Consider the following 21,582-nt stretch of genomic DNA (forward strand, 5'->3'; position numbering starts at 1 on the left):
CCAGGCTGCAGGGGGCTCTAAAGTATAAGGCTGAGGGGCAGTTTGTGGGAAAAGTGACCTTAAGGGAAGACTTCACAGGCTCCAGATTCTGAGATGGGAGATCCAGTAGGGGTCTGGAAGTGGCCCAATTCTTTCTTGCATTGAAAGCACCTCCCCCAGTGTTCAAAGCTATGGCCCACCTCCTAAAGAAATCGTTTTTTACTGGACACTGTGAAGGGTTTCCTGGTGGCTCAGCTGATAAAGAATCCGCCTGCAATGCGGGAGACCTGGTTCGATCCCTGGGTTGGGAAGATCCCATGGAGAAGGGATAGGCAACTCACTCCAGTATTCTGGCCTGGAAAATTTCATGGACTGTATAGACCATGAGGTCGCAAAGAGTCAGACACGACTGAGCAATTTGCACTCACTGAAGGGTTTTGGTGCCTTGCTTGTTGCTTGAGGAAGTTGATGAAGAAGAAAAGGAGGCCTTACTGTAAGCTTCCTTGGGCAGCATTTTTGAGCCTCATGTCAAGATGACCCTACAAAATTCTTTCAAGATTCTAAGACGGCAAATACAATCATGCAATGTTTAAAGCTTATTATAGCTAGGTTACTTGTTTTAGTAAAATGTATGCTAGAGTTGGGTTTTCTGTGTCCTTTGCTGCATATACATTGAGGTCTCTTGTAAAATAAACTGCACAGAACATTTCTGCATCAAATACAGTAGAGACAGCATATATGTCTAAAACATCAAGGTCCTTTACAACTATTGTGTGAATAAATGAAGTTCATTGTTTCGGTTTTTGAAGAGGTTTATTTTGAGATATTTCTTCTTTTATGAAACGCTGTTTGTAGTAGCAGTGATTTATTTTGAAGATGAGTTCTGTCAGGAGTAAACCCCCAATTGTAGTCTTGGAAAAACAGAAGCCACTTTACAATGATCCTCTGAACAACGCAAAACCAGAAACACACTGCAGTGAAAAGTGGACCCTGCTTATGTATCTGTGTAGGTGGGTTATGAATAAAGGTGTTCATGGATGCATACAGAACTAAATACCTCCCTCATTAATACTAATGACCTAACTTGGCATTTGTTACATTAATACTTCAGATTCGGTCTCTGTGATTACCAGAGTATATGAAAGTGGATTAAAATATGTATGCACATATAGCTATATGTCTATTCCATGCATGTGGGATTTGTTATAATTTAGAGTATATATAATTTCTTTTTCTTTTTTTACTTTCTGGCTGCTGCTGGCGGCAAGCAGGATCTTAGTTCCCTAACCAGAAATCGGACCCGCAACCCCCTGCAGTGGAAATGCTGAATCTTAACAGCTGGACCACCAGGGGAAGTCCCCTAGAGTATGTATAATTTTTATAGAATTAAACATTGGCTATTATTTCTAGCACTGCAAATACTCAGCATAATACTTTTTAATAAGTCTAAAATTAGTTCCTGGCTGTCCAGTGGTTAAGACTCTGAACTTCAAGGCAGGGGCACGGGTTCCACCAATGGTTCAGGAACAGCTGTGCAGGAGCCAAAAAGTAAAATTAAAAAAAGAAATTAAGAAGTTCAAGAAATTAGGAATTCATCAAGGTGTTACTAGTTTGTGCTGTGTGCTAAGTCGCTTCAGTCCTGTCCGACTCTGTGTGACCCCATGGACTGTAGCCCGCCAGGCTTCTCTGTCCATGGGATTCTCCAGGCAAGTATACTGGAGTGGTTTGCCATGCCCTCCTCCAGGGGATCTTCCCTACCCATGGTTGGAACTGGTGTCTCTTATGTCTAATCTGCATTAGCAGGCGGGTTCTTTACCACTGACACCACCTGGGAAGTTTTTAGTTTGGGAGTTCATCAAGTTAAAATTTATTTACTAGTGGAATGCATTATTATTACTATGGTGTTACCATGTTTAGATTGGATACAAAATATCTGTTTTCTCCCACCTCAAACTGCTTAATAATAACTGTTTATGGCTGTTATGATGTATTAGCTGTTCCATGGCAGGCTTCTAGGATGATGTGAGAGTTGCCAGTAATATTCTCCTGCTTTGTAAGAAGTCTTAGCAGTATAGCCCTAACCACAGCTGGGGGTCTGGGCTTCAGTTTTGCATGTTCCTAAACAATATTTTCAATGTTAGAGAGTCGACTAATGCTGGGAAAGCAGATTAATGCTAAAGACATTTACAAGAAACTGAGGTAAAAACCGAATGACAATTTATTAATTTACAGTTGTTCATGCGGATATGATTTGAAAACAGAGTTCCTTCTGGGCAGAGCTTCATGGGAAGCTAAACTATAATTAGAAGATTGTTGCTACCATAGAATCAAGGCAAGGTGAGTTGTTAGTTGTACAATTCAAACACATAATGCTATTTGCTGTGATTGCTCCAAGCGTCCATCTCCCCAGCAGAGTATTTGCTCCTGGAAGAGACTGCTATATTTATTTTACAGATCAATGCACCCTACCCCACCGCCTGGGTAGTGCTTATTCAGGTTTTGCATTTTTCTATGCTTTCTGTTGGAGAAGAAAATGGCAACCCACTCCGGTATTCTTGCTTGAAGAATTCCATGGAAGAGAAGCCCGGAGGGCTACAGTCCATGGGGTCGCAGAGTCGACACAGCTGAGCGGCTAATGCACGCATGCTTTCTCTGCTGATCAAAACCCTTGATTTGCTCTCCTTTTTAAAATTACAAGTAAAACGTGTTTATCTGTTATCTCTTCAATCAGATTAGTCTAGTATTGATCGCCTAGAGGCCATTCTACCATTCAAGGGAGGTACCTCTTTAGGTTTATAGCTCAATTCATATGAAGGTGAGGCAGGGGACAGTAACCTCATGAATAATTCTTTGGGGGCACCTCACTGTGGTCAGTGAACACGGTTGCCAGATTAAAATACCGGACGCCAAATAAAATTCAGATAGCAAGTATTTGTGTGTGTGTGTGTTAAGTATGGATGAGGTATAGTTATACCTCAAAACAAACAAACAAACAAACAAAAAACAACCCAAAAAAGTATTCATCATTTATCTGAAATCCAAATGTCCTGTACAGGGCATCCTGTATTTTTATTTGCTAAATTTGACAAGGCCACGAGTACGTTAACGTAATGTCAAGAGGTTTGCCCGGGTTCAAGCTGGTCGGTAAGCACCAATCCATTCGGTTGTCTCAGGGAACAAAACCCCTTCCCATTAAAAAGTAAACAGCAGGTAGCAGTGAAACTCGGAAGAATCTTGACCCTTTGAGGAACCCGTAGTGACACACCGGCCTTAACCACGGCTTTGATTGATTGCCCCGTGTGCTCCGTTCTTCTCTTTCTGCTTCTGGAATGATGGCTCTATCTCGTCTTCCTTCTCTAGTCCCGCCCTTTCAGCTACCGGCTCTGGATGGGGATCGGTAACCCAGAAAGGGCCAGCAAAAGCGCCGTAGTGTTTAGAGGAGCGGAAGTAGTCAAATGTCTCTGAACACCGTAAAGTGCGGCTGGCTGTCTCCCTTTCCGGATAAAGACAACAGTTCCGACTGTCAGTGCCGGCCTTCCTCCTGTAAGGGGATCTGCCGGACCCTTGCTAATTCAGTTTTTCTTCCCTATTCCGGGCCCTTCCCTATCGTCGCCCCCTTCATCTTGGATCATGTTCAAGAAGTAAGGACATGCCCTGGCCTCCCTCGGCTGCTCACGAAGGTGGTGGGGGTGGGTGGTGGAGAAGAGGACAAGAGCAAAGATTCTCTTTCTCTCTCCCCCACCCCTGCCATCCTTACTCTTTAAGGTTTTTCTGTAGTACCATGCTTTCAACACTATATGTCTCTGTATGTCTCAGTACTATGCTTGCAACATTTTTGTTTAAAGCTTTTCGCTCCTAATCCTCAATCAGGTTGGGTCCTCCCACTTTCATTTTCTATCTCGTTACCCCTCTTTCTCATTTGCCCCCTTTCCCAGTCCTAGCTCCATTCCTAGGATTCTACCAATCACATCCTTGCACTGTGATTTAGGGACATGCCCTCTTTAGCAAGAGGACAGCCCTGCGCTCTCTGCCTTTTGGTTACTAGTTAGGAACTGAACAAGGGAAGGCTTGACTTCCTGGGTCATGGGAGTGAAGGAGTCTGGGTGACAGGAAGCTAGCGGACTGTCATACCAATTGCCTAGCTGCCAGATTAACCTTGTCTTGAAAATAACGTGATTGCTCCATAGGGGTTATTCAGTTGAGGAAGGCAAAAATTCTTTGGAACGCACCTAGTGGCTTTGCCTTGCAGATTTGGTAGACGCAAAAAGCAAAGGGGGAACATGGGCAAAGGAAGGTGGGTTTTGTGCATGACATTTTGAGCAAAAATAATTAGGGATGTTAAATACCGTCATTATTACTTCAAAAAAATCTCAACAGATTACATAGCATAGGAGGGGCTGCTTTTCTGTGTTAATGTTTGGGCTGGTCATTTGTATCCTAGTGCCTGAGGGTATTTTCATTTTGTTTTGTTTTACACAGATTTTGTTATAGGTGGGAATCTGTTTCTTTCTGGGTAGAACTGAGTAAGATTTTCCAGGAAAGGCATTTGTGTAGCTGATTACAGTTTATTGTGTTATATATGCCTCATATCCTTTCCCCTTCCCTGCCCCCCTCCAGCTAATTGTGTGTATATGACAGTTTAATATTGTATTAAGACATTGGTTTTGTGCTGGACAGAATGAAAGGAAAATTGTATTTTAAAAAGCAATTTCTTCCATAATTATTTTAGACATCTAAATATTTGCTTGGGAATAGGTAATTTAAAAAAATACCTTTAGCTATTCTGTTATGTCTTTTTAGAAATGCTTTTTGTTTTTCCTTGCAAAAATCATTTGGCAGATTTGATGAAAAAGAAAATGTGTCCAATTGCATCCAGTTGAAAACCTCAGTTATAAAGGGTATTAAGAATCAATTGATAGAACAGTTTCCAGGTATTGAACCATGGCTTAATCAAATCATGCCTAAGAAAGATCCTGTCAAAATAGTGCGATGGTAAGTCTTTGTTTTTTTTCTATGTAAAACTCAGAGAAGCTGAATATAATATGATTAGATTGTACTCATAATAACTGTGATTATCTTTTTATTAACTATTTATCTACTCTAAATGAGTAACCCTAAAACATAAATATTTATATTTTCACATGTTTTTCTATGTGAAAAATGTGGCATTGTGTACTGATTGTTTTATTAAGGAGTTAATTAAATGTTTTTATTCAGAGTCAGATTTATTTCAGCTTGTGCTTTAGAGGTTTGTTTTATTAATTATCTACCAAGGAAATTAAAATATGTAATAAAATGTGAAATAAAATTGTAGCAGATCATATTTTTCTCTACTGGACTGGTGTTAATTTGAGCAGTGTTTTGTGGGGTTTTTTTTGGGCCTGGATCTTTACTGAAAATTTTTTTAAAAAACTTACTGTATTTCTATATATGCATACTTCATATTATACATTATTTAAAGGATGTTTGGCATATTCATTTTTGAAAGAAAATATCTAACTTTGTACTTTGTGATGTTTTACAGCCATGAACATATAGAAATCCTTACAGTGAATGGAGAGTTACTCTTTTTCAGACAAAGAGAAGGGCCTTTTTATCCAACCCTAAGATTACTTCACAAATGTAAGTCTTGTCAAATATGTATTTGGGGACATGAAAAGACACAAAAGGAGTTGAAAGTGACTTCTGGTAGTTAACTTATTGAAAGAAAAGTGAAAGTGAAGTCACTCAGTTGTGTCTGACTCTCTGCAACCCTCTGGACTGTAGCCCGCCAGGCTCCTCTGTCCATGGGATTTTCCAGGCAAGAACTGGAGTGGGGTGCCATTTTCTTCTCCAGGGGATCTTCCCGACCCAGGGATCAAACTCAGGTCTCCTGCATTGCAGGCAAACTCTTTACCCTCTGAGCCACCAGGGACTCCCACAGTTAACTTACTACTACTAGGTTATATGGAATATAAAACTAAAAAGATTTCCCCTTCTCCATCTTGTGGTAAATCTGAAAAATGCATATTCTCTCATTATGCATTCCGAAAGCCCAAGAAAGAGCATTCATTCATTCATTCATTTAAAAAATATTTATAGTTTTTGAACTTATTCTGTGCCAGGCACTGAGCTAGGTATTGAGAATGTGATAGGAAGCAAAGACAGACATGGTCCCTGTCCTTAGGAAGCTAACAGTCTAGTGAGGAGAATAGACAACAATTAGATAATTACACACATATATATTCACAAACTGTGTAATAAGTGCTGTAAACATTTCCTTTTACATCTGTATCCAGATTTGCTTCATAGAGATAATTCTATATAAGGGAAAGCATGGAGTCCCAGTTCTTAGTAGTGTCAAGGCCAGGTGTTAAGAAACAAAATAATGTTTGTTATGTACCCACATTTGCATGTTGTTAGATTGATTACATTGCAAAAGAAAACCCAAAGGAAGATGCTATCCTAGTGTACAAGAGTTTTTCAACTGTAAGTAAAATTTCTCCTTTTCAAGCCAGTATGTGTCTGGCATGTATGCTTATTTATGGTGAAACATTGTGTCTGAAATGTTAAATGGTAGAGGAAGAGTGTCCATTGAACTGTTCTTCCAGTTTTTCTATATGTTAAGCATTTTCATAATAGGTTGGAAGAAAAAGATGTTCCTATTTGATAATTTTTGCTGGGAACCAACCTTTTAGAACATCTTAAAGTTACTCTTGTGCAAGAAGCAGGATGCTATGGTAGTTAAAACTGTGAACTTGGAGTCAGGCAGATCTAGGCTCAATTCCCACTGCATGTCACTTTTGTCAAGTTACTTAACCTGTTTAAGCTTTGTTTCCTCATCTTTGAAAATGGACACAATTGTATGTTACATCTCCCAGGGTTGTGAGAATTAAATGAGATAGTAACACAGATGTAATGCACCTAACACAGTGCCTGGAACATAGCAAGTGGTTGATATATTATAGCCATTATTATGATGCAGTAATTGTTCAGTAAATGTCCATCCACTACTGCTACTTGTCATCATCCCCATGATCTGGCTTATCATCATAATTATTATTAAATGGCAGGTATTAATAAGGATGGAGAGCTAGAAAAGAAATTATGACTTCTGAGTAGTAAACTCATTCATTTAGGTTCCTTTTTATCAGTAATATGTTTTAATTAATTTGGAACCGTGTTTAATTTCTAGTCTTGGTAGGAAAAAGACTTAATTGTTCTCTGACTAGTGGGAAGGCTAGTGGTAAGACATTAAAGTGATTACATTTTACCAATTATTATTATTCTTAGAGAATCCTGAGAGGTCTAAAAAGTTTTTCTCATAGTTATTGTTTTAAATCCTTCAGGGATTTAGTTGTTAGGTTATGAATTATTAGTAGACATATGTGTGTGCATGCGAAGTCAACTCTTGGCGACCCTCTAGACTGTAGCTCGCCAGGCTCCTCTGTCCATGGGATTCTCCAGGCAAGAATACTGGAGTGGGTTGCTGGGTCCTCCTCCTAGTGATCTTCCCAACCCAGGGATTGAATCCGCATCTCTTACATCTCTTGCATTGGCAGGCGGGTTTTTTACCACTAGCGCCACCTCAGAAGCCCAGTAGAAACATATACACACACACAAATACATTTTTTTTTTAGGATTATAAAAGGAACACGTGTTCAATCTAGAGATCTGGAAAATACAGAAGTAAAATCACTTGTATTCCCATGACGTAGAGGTAACCATGGTTAGTCTATCAGTGTACTTCCATAGCATTATCTTCAGTATTGTGTGTGTGTGTGTGTGTGTGTGTGTGTCTGTGTTATGTGTAAATGCATATTTTTCCCTTTTTTTAATTAATAAGCTTTATTTTTTAGAGCAGTTTTTTACACTTTATTTTATATTGGAGTATAGCTGATTAACAATGTTGTGATAGCTTCAGGTGGATAGCAAAGGGACTCAGCCATACATATACATGTATCCATTCTCCCCTAAGCTCCCCTTCCATCCAGGATCCTGGCTGCCACATAACATTAAACAGAGTTCCCTGTGCTATACAGCAGAACTTACATGGTTATCCATTTTAAATATAGCAGTGTGTACGTGTTGATCCAAAATTCCCTATCACCTCTCCCATCCTTTTCCCCCTCCAGCAACCACATTCTGTAAGTCTGTGAGTCTGTTTCTGTTTTGTAAATAAGTTCATTTGTATGATTTCCTTTTTAGATTCCACATATAAGGGATGCCATAGGATATGTCTCCTTTGTCTGGCTTACTTCACTCAGCATGACAATCTCTAGGTCCAGCAACGTTGCTGCAAATAGCATTATTTCATTCTTTGTTATGTCTGAGTAATATTCCATTGTATATATGTACCACATCTTCTTTATTCATTTATCTGTTGATGGACATTTAGGTTGCTTCCAAGTCTTAGCTATTGTAAACAGTGCTGCAGTGGACACTGGGGTACATGTATTCTTTCAGACCAGGTTTTTCTCTGGGTACATGCCCAGGAGTGGGATTGTAGGGCCATATGGTAGCATTAGAGCAGTTTTAGGTGTACAGAAAAAATGAACAGAAAGTACAGACAGTTCCCATATACTTCCTTCCCACTCTTCTTAATATCCTGCATTGGTGTGCTTCATTTGTTACAATTGATGAGCCAATATTGATATATTATTATGTATATTATTATAATTAACCAAGTCTATAGTTTATATTAGGGTTTATTCTTTGTGTTGTACATTCTGTGGTTTTGTCAATTGCATAATGTCATATATCCATGGGCTTCCCTGGTGGCTCAGTGGTAAAGAATCTGCATATAATGCAGGAGACGTGGGTTTGATCCCTGGGTCAGGAAGATCCTCTGGAGGAGAGCGTGGCAACACTTTCCAGTATTCTTGCCTGGAGAATCCCATGGACAGAGGAGCCTAGTGGGCTACAGTCCATGGGGTCACGAAGAGTCAGACATGACTGATGTGACTGAGCAGGCACTGTATCCACTGTTATAATATCTTACAGAATAGTTTCACTGCCCTAAATATCCCCTGTGTTCTACCTACTCACCCCTCCCAGCTCTTCCCCTCCTCCAACCCTTAGCAACCACTGATCTTTTTTTTGGCAATTTTTATTTTTTTTTCACTTGTCATATATTATGAATATTTCCCAGAGTATTACATAGTCTCCAAAAACATGGTTCTATTATACAGATATTATAGATATACTTTAAGTCATTTATCTCTTAATTGTTGGACCTTTAGGTTGATTCCAGTTTATTTCTAATATAAATATTAGTGCTATAATGAGTATCTTTCTACCTAAATATATTGCTCATTCTTCATTTATTTCTTAGGATAAGGTCCTAGAATTACTAAATCAAAGAGTTTGAACCTTTTCAAGGCTATTGGTACATGTTGCCTAGTAGTCCTAAAGAAAGCCTGTACCTATTTATAAGCCTTCTAGCAGTAAATGCGAATGCCAGTTTTCTGACATTCTTGCTAGCACTGGGAATTACTTTTCTCAAAAATATACACCGATTTGATAAGTGAAGGAATGTGTTTCAGTTTTATTTCGCATCTGTCAAAGTACTATAATTTCGGGAAATATTTGTTCATGTCATTTGCCTTTTTCTGTTGAGTCTTTAATTTTATTAATTGGTGTAATGTATTTCTTTTCTTCTAGATCCTTTTATCCTTCCACATCAGCAGGTTGACAAAGGAGCCATCAAATTTGTACTCAGTGGAGCAAATATCATGTGTCCAGGCTTAACTTCTCCTGGAGCTAAACTTTACCCTGCTGCAGTAGATACGATTGTTGTATCCTTCCCAGGCTCTGTTGAAAAATGTGTTCATTGTATTCTTGTTATCAATGAAAGAACTAACATCCAAGACAGCATTAGATGTATCTTTTGGAAGTTACTGTTGTGTTATATCTTTCTGCTTACATTTGAAGATATGGGAAGCAACATTATTTTGTGTTAGAAGTTAAATGAGAACAAGTAATAAAAAGAGTCCCAGCTGCATTTCAGCTGTGTTAGGGCCCAGTGTTATGAGACTTGGGACACAGTATAAAACTCCTGATTATATATATATATATATATATATATATATATATATATATATAAAATATTATATTATTTTATATATATAATAGAGAGGTTGTATATGATATGATTGGATCACTTATTTGAACATTATCTTGCTACTTTTACATTTGAATTACTCTGGGAAAAAAGCATTCAAAAGGGAAAAAAATTTAGGCACCAGGTGGAATGTTGGTGACTAATAGGAACCATTGGCAATCCCTATGGCTTTATTTTAAAGTCCCAATTAACTTTTTTTTTTAACTTTTATTTTAAAATTCATTTTTAACTTGGTTGTTTGGGCCTCGGAACATGTTTTCTCAAAGAGAAACGTTGACGTCAGAGATAGCCCTTAAGAATCGATTCAACTCATGACGTAGCTGAATAATTCTGCATTCCTTCCATTTCTCTGGTGTTGTTTCAGCTATGTTCTAGATTAGTTTTTTGTCAACTAGTCTGGACAGGATGACATCTTCTCTTTTGTCATAGATAAAGTGACCATTTGCCTCAGATTGAGGAAAGGAACCATATTTGGTGGGAAATCACTGGAATGGGACGGCCATTGGAATAGGTTTAAGAGTGCTCAGAGGAGGGTGTCCTCTCTTGTGGAAGTTATATCTAAGGGGTAATATAAGTTGTATATCTTAGGAACAGCTTGTATTGACATGTGATAGGTGTTCAAATATGTGTGGAACATTGAAGGAATGAATGAATGAATTGAAAACCAATGGAGAAATATATTCTCTGAGGACAGGTTACCCTTTTATGTTTATGATTGCTCTAAGTTTTTAAAGTTTATAACATTTATAACGTTCTGGAGTTTACCCTAAATGGAAAATTTTCCTAGTGTCTGGCCTTTGCTTTTTAAATTACTTTTATTTTGAAATAATTATAGACTGTTGGAAAGCTGCAAAACTAGTACAGAGAGGTGCTGTGTACACTTGAAACTTCGAAAATATGGACTGTAATGTTTATCGTTTTAGACACTTCAAATGAACCAAGAACATTCTGGTTGTTCTGGAGAGACTGCAACTTACATTGGGCTCTTAAAGATAGATAAGGGATATAGTTATTGTTTTAATGTATCCTTTATATAAAACCACCATTTAGTGATTAAAGCACTAGAACAATGGATATTTATTTCTTTTTAATATTTATATGCAAAAAATGTTACCTCCTTTTTTGCATGATTTCTTTTTCTTCTCCTCCTTCTTTTGTTGGCATTGGGTTATAGTATTAGCATTTGACCCCAAACCTGAGAATGATTTTTAGATTCTATTCATTTAGCATTTATTGAATATTTACAGTATGCCCATAAATGGTGCTAGGTCCTTGCCTTCAAGGAGTTAATGGACTAGGTAAAAATGCAAGTTGGGTTCCCAGCGGCTTAAGCAGTAATGTGACACCCTGTCTCAAAGGTACTTTGATAGATAAATGGTTTTCTTAGCTGTGTGTTTTCAGGCAATCATGGCAGAAGGAAAACAGCATGCTCTGTGTGTTGGAGTCATGAAGATGTCTGCAGAAGATATGTAAGTCTCCTGTTAGTCCCCCTTAGTTTTTCAGATATAGGTAACCTAGGCAGTAAGGGGCTTCCCAGGTGGCACTAGTGGTAAAGAACCTGCCCACCAATGCAGGTTAGACATAAGAGACACTGGTTCCATCCCTGGGTTGGGAAAATCCCCTAGAGAAGGAAATGGCAGCCCACTCCAGGATTCTTACCTGGAGAATCCCATGGATAGAGGAGCCTGGCAGGCCATAGTCCATAGGGTCACAGAGAGTCGGACACAACTGTAGTGACTTAGTGCACACGTGGGAGGAATCAGAGTTACAGGTGAACTTTGCTCTCGATCATACCACATCTTACAAATATTTACACACAGAAGCCTCATTTCTGATTTTTCCTAAGACTCAGGAAGCCATTGAAAGTTATTTCCTCTCTGAGATTGCATTCTTTCTTAAGCACTCTGAAAAGAACCTGTGTGCCATCACAGCTATATTATATGTATGTGTGTGGTATTTTAGGAATTTTTAAATTTAGTGTGATTTCACTTAGGTGTGGGGAAAGGTATTTTGCTGCTAGTTTTTAAAAACAGTGACATAATTTAGTGCCACACAGTATTTATCTTGTATTTTTACCTGGTGGCATAAAATATTAAGGAAATATTAGCGATACATTACCAAAACATGGGCTTCCCTGGTGGCTCAGCTGGTAAAGACTCTGCTTGCAGTGCAGGAGACCTGAGTATGATCCCTGGGTTGGGAAGATCCCCTGGAGAAGGGAAAGACTACCCTTTCCCAATCCAGTATTTTTCCAGTATATTTTCCAGTATTCTAGCCTGGAGAATTCCATGGACTGCATAGTCCATGGTGTAGCAAAAGAGTTTGACATGACTGAGTGACTTTCAGTTTACCAAAATATAGTCAATATACTTAAAAATGTTGGAACTCATTTGATGACCAAATTATTCCTATTACTTTTGTTTCAGGGTTAATTATAGCACTTTGATGTTCTCCTGGTCTGGCAACATCATTACTCTGTTTCTGTGATCCTACTAGTTAGATCACTAGAATTTCTTTAAGACATAAATGAACTTCAGCAGAGTAATGTAGTTTAATGTAGATGATCATGTTAGTAATATAAATAAATTCCCTATATATGGCTTAATAATTGCAAGAGAGCAATACACCCTGAATTACATTTACCATGAGTAAGCCTGTAAAAGTACTTAACAACATGTTTATGTGCTTTATTCCTTCTGCAGTGAGAAAGTCAACAAAGGAATTGGCATTGAAAATATCCATTATTTAAATGATGGGCTGTGGCATATGAAGACATACAAATGAGCCTCAGAAGAAATGCACTTGGGCTAAAAATGGATATTGTGCTCTATCTGTATCTGTGTTTGTGTTTATATGTGACGGCATGAAGACAATACCTCTGTGGTTATGCTGAATAAATTCAACAGATGCTAAAATTCTGTTAGCTTCAAAAATTATTTGTTCTTAAACTTAAGTTAAATTTGGGTTACAAAGTTGGACATTAAAAGGTAGCTGGTAAGTAACCAAACTTAATTAAGACAACTTAATGTCCTTTCTTAGGCTAATGATACAAGATGAAGGGCAAGACTTGGTAAATGAACTTGCTAGTATATGGCTGATGCCTCAGAAAATCTGACCAATTAATGGGGCTGGAGCTAGACTGTTTTTTTTAAACATTTTTTATTTTTAATTGGAGGATAACTGCTTTAAAATGTTGTATTTATTTCTGCTGTACAACAGTGTGGATCAGCTATAAGTATACATATATCCCTTCCCTTTTGAGCCTCCCTCCCACTTCCCCCCATCCCACCCCTATAGGTTGTCATGAGCACCAGGCTGGGCTCTATGTGCTTATACAGTATCTTCTCACTAGCTATATATTTTACACATTATAGTGTATCTATGTTAGACTTGGATTTTTATCCCATTACCCAAGGGCACCTAGAAGTACCCCTTTCTTTTGTCTGTGTATTTTGGTTGCTATTTCCATTTTTTAAACTTTTCATTATGGAAAATTCTGAGCATAGAAAAGTATGGGTAGACAGTATATTGGATTTTCTAATCCATCACCCAGCTTCATGTCCAATATTGTTTTGTCTCTGTCTCACTCCCTCCCACCTCACTCCCCAATTATTTTGAAGCAAATCTCAGATATATCATTTCATCCATAGTTTCTTTAATATGTATTTTTAAAAGATATTTAAAAAAAAATAACCACAATATCATTATCACACCTAAACATTTAGCTATTTCTTAATATTATCAAATATCTGAACTGTGTTCAGATATGTGACAAATGGACTTAATTGTTTCTCTTTTTGTTTTTTTAACCATTGGTTTGGTTGAAGTTGGTATCTGCCAAGGTTCTTATATTGCATTTGGTTGCTATTTATTTGTCTCTTTTAATCTATAAGTTCCCCCTCCTTCGTTTTCCCTTTAATTATTTAAGAAATCTAGTTGTTTTGTCTTATAGTTTCCTGTCACATTCTGGGTTTTGTTGATTGTATCACTGTAAAGTAATTTAACTTGTTCTTATATCCCTCTTATAGCCTGTAAACAGATAGGCTTGATCAGATTTTGGTTCAATTTATTTAATGCCCTCTCTTGAAGCTGGGTGAAATCATACCCCACAGATGCCTAGAACTTCCAGATTTGAGTCCCTACTGTATTCCCCAAAGAATGTGTATCTCTTATCATAAGTGGCATGTGAAGACTATCAACCTACTTCAGTAAGATCAGTAAGCTGTTTTGAGAATTAAACAGCAGTTGTGAATTTATATAGTGATAACAGGTCTTTCTTCCTAATAGCATTGCTGTTATACTATGTCTCAGCCATCTTCATTTGGTTGTTGACAAATATACTGCATGTGATTTTATTTTTCAGATGGATACAGACATTTACAAGATTGTGGTGACCTGTGTTACAGTTAGAAGTTGGTGAGAAAAGTGAGGGTGGATAGTAAAAAGAGAGATACCATTGGGCTGGCTGTTGCAGCTGGGCCTTCACAACATAGGTGAAGGGTATAGATCCAGGTCTGACTCAGATTGAGAAACTATTTCCCACAAAACCTGTAAGACTTGGCGATTCCCATGTTAGAATGTAAGTGTATTAATTTATGGTAGTAACTCTGCTTAGGGTAAACAATTAGTAAACAGGAGGTTTCTTGGTGAAGATGGATTAGAGTTAAAGGAAGGTTGATAATTTGGGGGAGTCTTTCATCTGGGCTGAGGTAGGGCTTGGAGAATTTTTCCTCCTTAATTATTAATTAGAATGCTTATGACTACCAAAATCTTTCTTAGCCCATAGAGGTGCCCTGGTATTTTTCTTCCTATATCCTTTTTAAGTCCTATGTATTTTCCTTTGTTATGACAGTTATATTCTACAACTTGCTATATTTTTAATATTTTATTATTTATTCCTGGTGGATAAAAGTGTAAATAATCTGATCAGTGGCATAATTATAAATGAACTTTCAGGGTAGGTTTCTTCAACAGATAGTCTCATTTCATGCTGACTTACTAGTTTCAAATTCAGACGTCTCCCCATTTGGGAGATAGGCAGCCTATTTGAGGTCTGTGGTTCCTTATATGCTTAAAAAGAAAGTAAGTCATTTATGTCAAAACCAAACTTTGAATCTTTATTCTTGTTACTAAGATAATGTTAATTGACTAGAATTGCCTATGGAGTGTTAGTGATGAAAAACAAAGCACGCACACATATTAGAGAAGTTTTAATTGTGAGGTTTCAGAAATAATTGATCCATGTTTCAGACCACGGTTACAGTGGGTATAGGGAACACTTAAAATATTCAACATCATCTGTGCTTGTTTTTCTACTATGTTCAGGTACATTGACTTTGTTGCCTTGGTGATGTGAGCTAAATATGTACGTTTCCTACTTCCCCTGGGTCTGAGGCCTCAGGTCATGGAGTTAATCGGGGGTGTGATTCCACAGGTGGGAGCCCAGTCAACCAATTCAAAGAAGTTGAACTAGCAGGTATATCAACCTCTTGATGTACTGTGCATAAAGAAAACTTAGTTTACCCACATTCCTGAGAGTAGGAATATGGGGAGAGCCTGTTTTCTCATAGGTAATGTGCCTTCAGTTCACTTTTAGTTTGAAAATTACTTTTGTGTCAGGCAACCTACAGTCTAGTCATTTTTGTGCACTTTTCCAAGGTTAGTTCAGCTCACTGGACATTTATTGAATATCCACTAGGTTCTAGGTGTGTGACACAAAGATGAATAATAGACAAGTTGCCCTTGCCCTTAAGGAGCTTCCAGGGTAGTAAGTAAAGTTACATTTTTAAAAATCTGGGTAATCGTGACAGCCCAGTACCAATTTATAAAGCTAGTAGGAAGTTACTAATACATTTCCAATTTCAGTCATCAAAACTTACAAATTATACATGAACCAAATGTAAACATATTCCTTAGATTGTACCCAATGTGAAGTTAAAAAAAAATCCAGTTGTCTTGGAGTTGCAACAGTTCAGCATTCCAACTCAGATGGTTGTCTTGTTTTGCCATAGACCCAGTTAGCCCTCTTCTTCTGCTGCTGCTAAGTCACTTCAGTCGTGTCTGACTCTGTGCGACCCCACAGATGGCAGCCCACCAGGCTCCCCCGTCCCTGGGATTCTTCAGGCAAGAACACTGGAGCAGGTTGCCATTTCCTTCTCCAATGCATGAAAGTGAAAAGTGAAAGTGAAGTTGCTCAGTTGTGTCCGACTCTTAGCGACCCCATGGACTGCAGCCTACCAGGCTCCTCCCTCCATCCATGGGATTTTCCAGGCAAGAGTACTGGAGTGGGTTGCCATTGCCTTCTAGCAGACTATTATAATGGTTTGGTGGTGCTCGGTTGGCAGCTGCATTTTTCCTTTTCTTAATGTTATGGACCCAAAACAAGCAGCTGGATTTAGCTAAAGTACAGCCATGAACATTTCCAATTGGAGAGATTTGATAGTCCCCAAATATAAAGTCAGATAGCATTTGTCAAATAATTATTATATCCAGCCCAGTTCCCCCTGCACATACAAATCGGCTACCAAGGATACAGTATCTCTAAGCAAAGTACCTCAGAAGATATAAGAATGGTAAATGACTAAATTTACAGAGGTTACAGAGGTATTTCATTATAATAAGTATTTCACCTTTTTGTTGTTCATGAGACTATTAATTATGTAGCAATTATATATTAATGAGAATATGAAATGAATGTATGCCCAAACAAAATGTGGTAAATATTTTAACTTTGTTTATCTAGGTTCATTAATTTTGAGAATACATTTCTCAAGGCTGTTCAGGAAACTCAAAATGTTCCAATTTCTAAAGGAACATCTACTGAAACTGATTTATAATGAGAGAAAAAACAGAACATGTATGTATGCATCCTGTGTCAATACAACCATCACTTCTGAGGTCTCAAGCAATCAGAAATTTACTGAGTTATTCAATAACCTGTAAGAATTAGGCCATTAAAATATATTTTGAAAGCCCTTCAGAACGCTTATGTTTAGTATGTCATTAATTGTATTAAGGCAGTAAAAATTACACTAAATATAATTATATTCTTAATATCCTAGTCTCTCAGCAATACTCCTAAAGAAATCTTGCCTGTCAACGTGGAGATTGATGCATGTAAATGTATATTTGTATTCTATGTTTTTGTACATCATGTGTATACTTTATTATGCTTAGTTTTATAGCAGGTAAAAGCATGAGTAGATATAATGAACTATAATGATAATTTATCTAATATTGTATTAAAACTAATTAAGTACTTATAAAGGACTACAACTCCACCAGAACAAGAGTGAATGAACAGGATTGAAAACCAGTTTTAAAATCTGTGTTGAGACTATCAGGCTGGTTGGTCAGTTGGTGTAGGAGCTGGGTTCCTGGAGAATATAATTTATATATGGAAAAGGACATGGAGATGATTCACAGAAATTTCTACTAATAATATCATGTTCATTAGAACAGGTCATGGGGAGGAAAAATAGATAAAAACATCCAAACTAATTGTACTATTAAAGATTTGCCTCTTGGAGTGAAAAGTTAAAGTATACCAAATTTTGTCCCTGAACATTTTGAGAAATAAAAGGATTAGTGAAATTTTTAATATTTATTCATTTATTTGGCTGTGTCAGGTCTTGGTTGTGGCATGTGAGATCGTCCTTGTGTCACCTGGGACCTTTTGCTGCATGTCAATTCTAATTGTGGCACATGGGCTCCAGAGCACACGGGCTCAGTAGCTGCAATGTGCAGGCTTAGTTGCTCTGCAGCATGTGGGATCTTAGTTCCCTGACCAGGGACTGAACCCACATCCCACATTGGAAGGTGGATTCTTAACCACTGGACCACCAGGGAAGTCCCAAGACAACTTTTAAAAGCTTCATGCACTTAACTTCTACTTTTGTTTCCCTATCTGTGAGGCATGGAATGCCTGTTTCATCATATTGATGTTTTAACAGATTTTTAGTTTTTCACGATCTGAAAGATTTTGTATGTACTTGTTAATCTGGATACTGTTCTCATCAGTTCTAATGCTGCCCCATCGAGAATTCATTTTTTAAAGCCAAAATTGACTGTTCACTTAAGCATCTGGATTAAATTGGGCAGTGTGAGGAAGATGGGTGGTGGTGGTTTAGTTGCTAAGTTGCGTCTGACTCTTGCAACCCCATGGACTGTAGCCTGCCAGGCTTCTCTGTCCATCTGATTCTCCAGGCAAGAATACTGGAGTGGGTTGCCATTTCCTTCTCCAGGGGATCTTCCCGACCCAGGAATAGAACCCGGGTCTCCTGCATTGCAGGCAGATTTTTTATTGACTGAGCTACGAGGGGTCCTTTTTGCCCTGTTGGCTGTGGACAGCTTTCTTAGAGAGTTTGCTTATCCAGGATGAGGAAAAAGTATGCTTTTGCATGACTAAAGTCTTTCTAAAGTTTGCTTATGTAAGCATTTTGGGTTTAAGAGAGTTCAACCTTGGAATTCTCTGTTGGTCCAATGGTTAGGACTCCATGCTTCCATGGCAGAGGGCATGAATTCAGTCCCTGGTCAAGAAACTAAAATCCTGTAAAAAGCTCAACCTGAACTGTATTTGAATATAGAATACAGTTTCATTTAGTGGGATAGCAGCAGTCTCTAACCCATCAGAGTCACCTCTATCTCCTAAATAGCTTTCAAAAAGCACATGACTGGAAGATAATTTATCGCTGGCAATGCTTTATTCTGCTTAAAAAATAGTAGGGGCTGAACTGTCATAAAAACTTGTAAGATTACACTGCACTTATTTTGTGTTTTACAGGGTAAAAAAATCTTATATTTTGTAAAATGTTTTTAAAGGAGTCTACAAAGTAATTCTGCTTTCTTGCTCCCAAATGCAGAAGTCCGAGAGAAGGCGCATGGCCTCGTGAGCTTCTTGGTATTGTCAAATCCAGTTCTCTCTCAAGTGCCAACTGCCCAGATGGTTTTACTGTGCATGGAAGAGTCTTACTAAAGCAGTAGTTTTTTTTTTTTTTTTTGATATAGAGAAGCATCTTCCCCGGCAGTCCAGTGGTTAGGACTCTGCCTTCTAGTGTGGGGGGGGGGGTGGTTTGATCCCCTTGGGGAGCTAAGATCCTACGTGCCTCATGGCCAAGAAACCAAAACCAAAGAGACTGAGAGAGAGAGAGAGAGAAAGAAAACTATCTTGATTAAAGTGTGAGGAGATAGAAATCATATTGATTTGGGCAATTTCGGCTCCAATAATGTCTAATTTGCTGTGAAAGGGGAACATGTATTAGGTTAATGTTCTTAAAAGGAACTTCCAATTCTTTCCTTAAACAGATATTTACTTTATTAAACAACTGCTCAAGGAAGAGCTATTTTATTACATGGCACAGATTCAGTGTATAGATGTTATCTTAGAACTATTAATGAAGGAGTTCCCTTGTGACTTTGAATATTCAGTACCAGCTGTTTATTCACATCAATATTTTAATATTTTACCAGAAAGATACCTAATAAAAAGGATTGATACATATTTAACTGTGTGAAGTGCTAGTTAAACTTGTTCAAATGGGCCAGAGGGAAAAGGAAATAACATTCCTTGAGTACCTACTGTATATATAAGCTCTATTTATATATCTTGCTTAATCTTTATGACTGTTCCATGAGGTAGATTTTATTTATTTTTATAGATTTATTTGACTGAGCCAGGTCTTAGTTGTGCCACAGGATCTTTAGTTGTGGCATGTGGGATCTAGTTCCCTGACCAGGGATTGAACCCGGGCCCCCTGCATTGGGAACACAGAGTCTTAGTGACTGGACCTACCAGGGAAGTCCCTCCATGAGGCAGATTTTAATTCTCATTTTGCAAACGAGGAAACAAGGGTTAGCTTTCCTGAAGATACATTGCTAATAAATGGCAGAGTTGGGATTTGAACCTAATTTCAACTTGAATGCTAAGCCTGTTTTGCAGAAAATCTCCCCTCATATTCATAAAATGTTAGTCTCAGCCCTCAGTTGCATCACCATCTTTGTTTATGGGCTACTGGACATAAGTTTAAGTTGGCCGAGCCTGTATACCACAGTGGGAAAATATGAGTAGGATTAGAATGAGGTAACAGTGGGTGGCTGCCTAGCCTGGGTGGCTAAGATAGTAAAGAATCTGCCTGCAGGGGCTTCCCTGGTGGTCCAGTGATTAAGAATCCACCTTACAATGCAGGGGACATGGGTTGATTCTTGATACGAGATCTCACAGGCCGAAGGGCACCTAAGCCTGGGTGCCACAGCTACTTCACGCCCTAGAGCTATGCTCTGTCACAAGAGAAGCCACTGGAATGAGAAGCCCGGGTACCACAGCTAGAGAGTAGCCCTCTCTTGCCACACCTAGAGTAAGCCCACATGCAGCAACAAAGACCCAGCACAGCCATAAATAAATAAATAAATAAATAAATACTTAAAGAAAAAAGAATCTCCCTGAAAGCAGAAGACATAGCTCCAGTCATGGGTCAAGAATTTCCCCTGGAGGAGGGCACGGCACCCCACTCCAGTATTCTTGCCTGGAAAATCCCATGGACAAGGAGCCTAATGGGCTACAGTCCCTGGGGTCACAAAAGAGTTGGACACGACTGAAACCACTAAATAACAGCAACAATATAAGGGAAAAGGCTGAGGGGTCTAATCTATATTTCACCCCACATCTACTGAGTTAATTTTGAGAAGTGAAGTGAAGTCGCTCAGTCGTGTCTGACTCTGCGACCCCATGGACTGTAGCCTACCAGGCTCCTCCATCCATGGGATTCTCCAGGAAAGAATACTGGAGGGGGTTGCCATTACCTTCTCCAGGAGATCTTCCCAACTCAGGGACTGAACCCGGGTCTCCTGCATTATAGGCAGATGCTTTACCGTCTGAGCCACCAGGGAAGAGTTAATTTTGAGAAGGAGTATCCAATGATACTTCCCTGTGAGAAGGAAGATCCAGTAATGGAACTGGTACAAGGAGATGGCCTGGGGCCTGCTAAAAGTCAGGTGGTAATTTCCATAGCATTCAAGACAAAAAAATAAACAGCTCTTTAAGAAGAAACTTCAAGTTTTCTCCATTCACATCAGCCCCAGGGTGGAATGTTGTCTCACACTTCTGGAATTGGTTAGACCCGTGTTGTAACTGTAAAATACACACTGGGTTTCAAAGACTTAATAAAATAATGTAAACTATCCCATTTTTCTGTCACTTATGCATTGAAATGACAATATTTTGGATATATTGGGTTAAATAAAATATAATATTAAAAGTAATTTCACCTGTCTTTTTAAATGTGGCTAATATTAGTGGCTTCCTTGGTGGCTCAGAGGATAAAGCATCTGCCTGCAATGGAGGAGACCCGGGTTCGATCCCTGGGTCAGGAAGATTCCCTTGGAGAAGGAAATGGCAACTCCAGTATTGTTGTCTGGAGAATCCCATGGACTGAGGAGCCTGGTGGGCTACAGTCCACGGGGTCACAAAGAGTCAGACACGACTGAGCGACTTCACTCACTCAATA

The 21,582-nt window shown here is 38.5% G+C and overlaps 1 protein-coding gene and 2 long non-coding RNA genes across 6 annotated transcripts in view; all 3 read left to right on the forward strand.

Moving 5' to 3' along the window:
* LOC138931167 (uncharacterized) overlaps positions 1 to 2,316 on the forward strand; it is a 111,424-nt gene extending 109,108 nt beyond the window's left edge. The window contains exon 3 of the long non-coding RNA XR_011446429.1: positions 2,212 to 2,316. This is a non-coding gene — a long non-coding RNA (uncharacterized lncRNA). The remainder of the gene's footprint in view (positions 1 to 2,211) is intronic.
* A 907-nt stretch (positions 2,317 to 3,223) lies between these two features.
* Positions 3,224 to 12,996, forward strand: MCTS1 (MCTS1 re-initiation and release factor). 4 transcript variants are annotated; one of them, XM_070292068.1, is made up of 7 exons: positions 3,246 to 3,620; positions 4,167 to 4,273; positions 4,819 to 4,971; positions 5,504 to 5,601; positions 9,622 to 9,755; positions 11,483 to 11,550; positions 12,784 to 12,996. In XM_070292068.1, exons 2-7 carry the CDS (start codon positions 4,260 to 4,262, stop codon positions 12,863 to 12,865), a joined length of 549 nt encoding a protein of 182 aa, XP_070148169.1. In that variant the 5' UTR covers positions 3,246 to 3,620; positions 4,167 to 4,259; the 3' UTR covers positions 12,866 to 12,996. The 4 variants fall into 4 exon arrangements, with proteins under 4 accessions (XP_070148170.1, XP_070148169.1, XP_070148168.1 ...); XM_070292066.1 differs by having other exon boundaries at positions 3,305 to 3,620; positions 4,780 to 4,971; XM_070292069.1 differs by lacking the exon at positions 4,167 to 4,273 and having other exon boundaries at positions 3,224 to 3,620.
* A 1,422-nt stretch (positions 12,997 to 14,418) lies between these two features.
* Positions 14,419 to 17,055, forward strand: LOC138931171 (uncharacterized). The gene is made up of 2 exons (XR_011446433.1): positions 14,419 to 14,506; positions 16,093 to 17,055. It is a non-coding gene; the product is annotated as an uncharacterized lncRNA (long non-coding RNA).
* Positions 17,056 to 21,582: the final 4,527 nt, after the last annotated feature.

The sequence above is a fragment of the Ovis canadensis genome, chromosome X, assembly GCF_042477335.2.
Source record: "Ovis canadensis isolate MfBH-ARS-UI-01 breed Bighorn chromosome X, ARS-UI_OviCan_v2, whole genome shotgun sequence".
Classification (NCBI taxonomy): domain Eukaryota; kingdom Metazoa; phylum Chordata; class Mammalia; order Artiodactyla; family Bovidae; genus Ovis; species Ovis canadensis.